Below are 6,000 nucleotides of genomic sequence, written 5' to 3'. Positions count from 1 at the left end.
TGTGGGGATGAATCCTGCATGGTTTTCTACTCACCCAAGCTTTTCGTCTACACTGCTATTTGATGGATGGGCCAGGAGTCCCGGGGAGGCCACCAGGGGGCGAGAAGCATGGGTGTTAGCTTTAAGCATTGTTAGCTTTAAGATAATGAATATTCTTTACCAGATCAAGCCTCAGGAAATTACCAAAAAAAAAAAAAAAAAAAAAGAAGTGAATTAAGAAATATAAAATATAAAAAATATAATCACTCTTCAGTCTCTTTTTATTAATGGGCAGCTTTCTATACCTATGCTTTGTCGTTTTACTACATCATTTGTCTTTCAGAAAGTGTATCTCACTTATAGTATCTATTGCTATCTGATGACTCTTGAGCACTTATCTCTTATCAGCTTATCTCTTGGGAAGAGACTATTTAAATGAAGCTATTTTCTCTAGAAATCGAGGCTATTTTAGGAGCCATGTTGTAGAGTAGATCCATATTTCAAAATCCCGGCTTCTCAAGCTCAGCAAATACCTGAAAACAAATCCTGGGTGCCAAGACTGGACATTTGTGCAAATCATGTTGTCATTGCAGTCCAGGTTTATGGGAAGACAGCATAAAATAAATTGAATGTACTAAAAAAATAAATAGGACAGGGAACACTGTAGTATCCACTATCATATTTAATGCAATAAAAGCCTTAATTTTTTTAATTTACGTGAAACTGCTGCAGGATCTCCACTCTACTGCACCCAGCCTACTCCAATCTATTGTGCTGCGGAAATCTAGGGAACCATAATTTAGACCCACCTTGCTGCACCGGTTGTGCAATTGATTAGCAGATAATAGAGCTACAGGGAAGTGGGTGGCATGTGAAGGGTGCAAGTCAGGATGCCACAGTGCAGTGGGTACAAGGCTGTACAGTGACTTGGGTGGCTACGCAGTGAAAAATTGGCCAGATTATTAATGTGGCAAATAATACCAGTTTATATGGGGCGGGCCGGGGCCGACGCCGGCGCTGGATGGGGGGCAGGGACGACTCTGGGCAAGCGCTGCCTGAGGCCCGCCTCCTCCGGGTCCCTCCACCCCCAGCGGAGGCGGGGCCGACGGTGGTGGGTTTCGCGCTCTGGCCGGATTGGGCGGTAGGTCGTTGGTTCCCGCCGCAGCCATGTCTCGGCAAAGCACCCTGCTCCGCTTCTTCCCCAAGGCCCAGGCCCCGGCCCCTTCTCCTCCGGCCGCAGACAGGCGGAAGGGCTGGGCCTCCAGCGAGGCAGCCGGGGATGAGGCAGCCCTGGCTGCCGGCGGCGGCGCGGCGGAGATGGGACAATCCGGCGGAGTCGAGGCCCATGGGAAGGGGAGAAAAAAGGCGGCCCGGGCCCCCAGGTAACCGGGTAGGCGGGTGTGTGGGAGTTCCTGGGGCTGTTGTTGGTTGTCCCGGGCAAGAGGTGCCTGGGGCATTGGTAGGCGGGAGTTGCGAGGGGCCGGGGGCGCTCGGCCGGTTGGCGTTGGGAGGGTGGCGCGAAAGGGGGTCGGTTTCTTTGCTTTTTCTCAGCACTCTCACCAGATGGAGCCAGTCGTGTGGCCTCTCCTCATCTCATCTCATCACCCCCTCATCTCACAGCGGTATTGTGAAGATGAATACCGTAGTGATAAGCGCTATAGAAAAACCCATGAAAAAATGAATAATAATACGGTGTTCAGAGCACGGTTTGAATAGTGTGCAGTAACTAAGGGCTTATGTACACCAGTGGTTTTCAACCAGGGGGGCCTCGAGCAAGTTTCAGGGGGGCGCTCCAAGCAGGGCCAGTAATAGACTCGCTGGGGCCCAGGGTAGAAAGGTTGCGCTGAAGCCCAGGTCCCTGAGCCATGCCACCTGGGGCTGAAGCCTGAGCAGTGTAGCTTTGTGGAGGCCCCTGTGGCAGGGGCCCCAGGCAGTTGCTCTGCTTGCTAACCTCTAACGATGGCCCTGGCTTTTATATGCAGAAAACCAGTTATTGTGGCACAGGTGGGCTGTGGAGTTTTTATAGCATGTTGGGGGGGGCTCAGAAAGAAAAAGGCTGAGAATCTCTTATCTACACTACAGGTTTCAGAGTAACAGCCATGTTAGTCTGTATTCGCAAAAAGAAAAGGAGTACTTGTGGCACCTTAGAGACTAACCAATTTATTTGAGCATAAGCTTTGCTCGAAAGCTTATGCTCAAATAAATTGGTTAGTCTCTAAGGTGCCACAAGTACTCCTTTTCTTTTATCTACACTACAGCACTGCAGGACCTTAGTGAAGACCCTATTACAGGTACAGGAGAGCTTCTATCAGCTGTAGTTAATCCAAGTCCTTGAGAGGCAATAGTCAAGTTGGCAGGAGAAGCTCTCCTGTTGACATAGCACTATCTGCACTGGGGGTTAGGTGGATTTTTCACAGCCCCAAGCAATGTAATTTCACCGATGTAAGTTAGTAGTGTAGACCTGTCCTATAGCCACACACTGAATAAGGAGAAAACAAAATATTGAATCACTGCTTATTCAGTGAGCACCATCCATCCTGTATGCTAAATGAGACGAAGGTTCTGTGGAAATAAAGTGTGATCATTTTAATTACTGTATTATAATGCGTGCATACAAGGGGCTGATTTGAAATTGCAACCGTAATTCTGGCATTTCCTAATTTTTGAGTGCTTAATGTTGCAATCTTAGTGTTTTAAACATTTTTTTATGTGTAATTATTATAAAGTTGCTGTTAAAGAAAATTTTCCAGATTCTTAATAATGTACAAATGTACAGTGGGGTACGCAAACCTTTTATATAATCTTACCACTTTCAGATAAAGTATGTGTCTTTTTTTTAAATACAGGAAGTCCATTTTCACTGAAACTGGCTTGTTCATAGAATATCAGGGTTGGAAGGGAACCTCAGGAGGTCATCTAGTCCAACCCTCTGCTCAAAGCAGGACCAATCCCCAATTTTTGCCCCAGATCCCTAAATGACCCCCTCAAGGATTGAACTCACAACCCTTGTTGCTAGGAATGAGCCAGTACTGGAAATAAACTGCTAGTGTAGATGAAATAAAACTGTCTTTTGGGGCAGGGGAAAGGACTTAAAACAGCTCTGAAATAATTTTTTTCAGCGCTTAGTGAAAATCATGTTCAAAGAAACATTGAATAGCCATTTGTGAAGAAACAATTTTTCTTCTAGCTTAAAGAAACCATGGTGAATCAATTAGCATTTAGTTAATCTTTCCTGAATATTATTGCTTGTTTGACATCTTAATATGTGCTATAAAATCTGTGCTAATCAGCACTGGATTCCAGCTCTTGCTGATTTGAAAAGCAGGCCATTGTTTTCCAGTTTTTTTTAAAGTTCACAGCATCCAACAGTCCTATTTCTGTTAGCTGCTGAGGTTTTTCGAAAGTTCTAGGCACTTCCCTTAGTGAGAAGTGAGTTCTGTTAAAAATCTGTTCTTAATTGCGGCTGCTAATTGCTCTTGAAAATCTGTTCCTGAAGATTTTTCCCTTTTAGCTAAATTATGTCCAGTATTTTTACACCCCCATGGATAATCTACTGGGTTTGCTAGAGGTCTTTGGGAGTGTAAGAACCAGGTTCTATTCAGTAAAAGTGTTTGCATGTAGAATATAACTGTTAACCCAAGAGCAACCAAGACCTGCTGAGACCAACCCAGTCTCTCTAGGAGCGTCTGATAAATAGTTTGACTTAGAGGTAGTGCTATCTTAGAGGTAGTAACTTTTATGAAGAGACTGACTTTGCACCTGTTAATCAAGTTCTGTGTCTGTGTTTGCAGTGTCTCCTGTGATTATTCACCTGGTGATTTGGTTTGGGCCAAGATGGAAGGGTACCCTTGGTGGCCGTGTCTTGTATACAACCACCCAACTGAAGAAACAGTAGTCAGAGCGAAGGGAAAATCCTCTCGTGTACATGTACAATTTTTTGATGACAGCCCAACAAGGGGCTGGGTTAGCATTAAATACTTAAAGCCATATAAAGGTAAGAGATGTAACTTAAATATTTGAAAAGGGAAATGGAGAGAGGCAGTTTGGTCTAAAGGAATAAACACTTCTGCTGACTTCCTGTGTGGGGAAAATTCCGTTTCCTATTGAATGGAAACTCACTGCTCTAAAGGGTTTTAAACAAAAAAATGTTTGTCCTTTTTTTTGCTTCTTCTGGATATAGAAAGTACGTATTTTGTAAAGATTTTCTGTTTGTTTTTATTACCCTAGAACAGAGGTGGGCAAACTACAGCCCGCGGGACCCTCCTGCCTGACTCCTGGCCCAGGAGGCTAGTCCCCAGCCCCTCCCCCGCTGTTCCCCCTCTCCTGCAGCCTCAGTGCTCTGCGTCGCTGGCGCAATGCTCTGGGCAGCGCAGTTGCAGAGCTGTGGCCTGACCCGGTGCTCTGGGCTGCGTGGCTGTAGTGCTGCCAGCCACTGGCGCACCAGGCAGCGCGGTAAGGGGGCAGGGGGGGTTGGATAGAGAGCAGGGGAGTTTGGGGGTGTGGTCGGGGGTGTGGGCAGGGGTGTTGGATGGGGCAGGGATCCCAGGGGGGCAGTCAGGAATGAGGAGGGGGGTTGGATGGGGGCTGTCAGGAGTGGGGGGTCTTGGGGGTGGTCAGGGGACAGGGAGCGGTGGATAGGGCAAGAGTCCCGGGGGAGCACTCAGGGGGCGAGAAGTCGGGGGATTGGATAGGAGGTGGGGGCTAGGCCATGCCTGGATGTCTGTGGAGACACAGCCTGCCCGAACCGGCCCTTCATACAATTTTGGAAACCCGATGTGGCCCTCAGGCCAAAAAGTTTGCCTGCCCCTGCCCTAGAAATACCAGGAATGTCAAGCCTGGTCTTTCCTGATTTTGCTGGGGGACCTTGGGAGGTCTCAAGGATTGACATTTGTCTGAGAACAAAAGACTAGACGTAGGATTAGACACATTGATTACATAATTTAAGTTAACCATATCAGTTCTGGTGATCCTTAAGATTTTGGCTGGTTTATCTAAGTACAGCTTTAATTACTTCTAAATTCAAACATTATATTAAAGTTTTATGGTAATATTAGAAGTTACAGAACAGATTAAATTATATTGTTTCAAAGAATGAATATAACTAGGGCTGTCGATTAATCACGATTAAAAAAAATTAATCGTGGTTAATTTGAGTTAATCATGAGTTAACTGCGATTAATCACCGTTTTAATCGCACTGTTAAACAATAGAATACCAATGTAAATTTATTAAATATTTTGGATGTTTGTCTACATTTTCATATGTACTGTATTCTATGTTGTAATAAAAATATACACTTTGATTTCAATTACAAATATTTGCACTTTAAAAAGATAAACAAAAGAGATAGTATTTTTCAATTCACCTCATGAGTACAGGCAGTCCTCGACTTTACAACGTTTGACTTAAGACGAACAGCACTTACGACGTTTTTGAATTGACACCCTGATTCGACTTACGACCGTTGGTTTTGACTTTACGACACTCTGTCCCGCAATGGAGTGGATTGCGGTTCCTATTATGTTTCAAATTAGATGCAATTTTCAGGAACCAATTGTGTCGTAAGTCTGAGGATTGCCTGTACTGTTGTGCAGTCTTTGTTGTGAACGTGCAACTTACAAATGTAGATTTTTGTTGTTGTTACATAACTGCACTCAAAAACAAAACAATGTAAAACTTCAGAGCCTACAAGTCCACTCAGTCCTATTTCTTGTTCAGCCAATCACTAAAACAAAAAGTTTGTTTACATTTACAGGAGATAATGCTGCCCTCTTCTTATTTACAGTGTCACCAGAAAGTGAGAACAGGCATTTGCATGGCACTTTTGTAGCTGGTATTGCAAGGTATTAGAGTGACCAGATAGAAAGTGTGAAAAATCGGGATGGGGGTGGGTGGTAATAGGTGCCTATATAAGAAAAAGCTCTGAATATTGGGACTGTCCCTATAAAATTGGGAGATCTGGTCACCCTACAAGGTATCTACATGCCAGTTATGCTAAACATTCATATGCACCTTCATGCT

At 44.8% G+C, this 6,000-nt stretch overlaps 1 protein-coding gene across 1 annotated transcript in view; it reads left to right on the top strand.

The window, feature by feature from the left end:
* The first annotated feature begins 994 nt into the window (after positions 1–994).
* The window catches only part of MSH6 (mutS homolog 6), a 33,229-nt gene continuing 28,223 nt past the window's right edge, over positions 995–6,000 (top strand). Inside the window, exons 1-2 of the mRNA XM_007064899.4 lie at positions 995–1,361; positions 3,771–3,973. Coding sequence (XP_007064961.2) covers positions 1,147–1,361; positions 3,771–3,973 — 418 coding nt within the window. The 5' untranslated portion in view covers positions 995–1,146. The remainder of the gene's footprint in view (positions 1,362–3,770; positions 3,974–6,000) is intronic.

This window comes from Chelonia mydas, chromosome 3, assembly GCF_015237465.2.
Source record: "Chelonia mydas isolate rCheMyd1 chromosome 3, rCheMyd1.pri.v2, whole genome shotgun sequence".
In the NCBI taxonomy this organism is placed as follows: Eukaryota; Metazoa; Chordata; order Testudines; family Cheloniidae; genus Chelonia; species Chelonia mydas.
The sequence above is the reverse complement of the archived record's forward strand: the minus strand, read 5'-3'. Positions and strand labels throughout refer to the sequence as shown.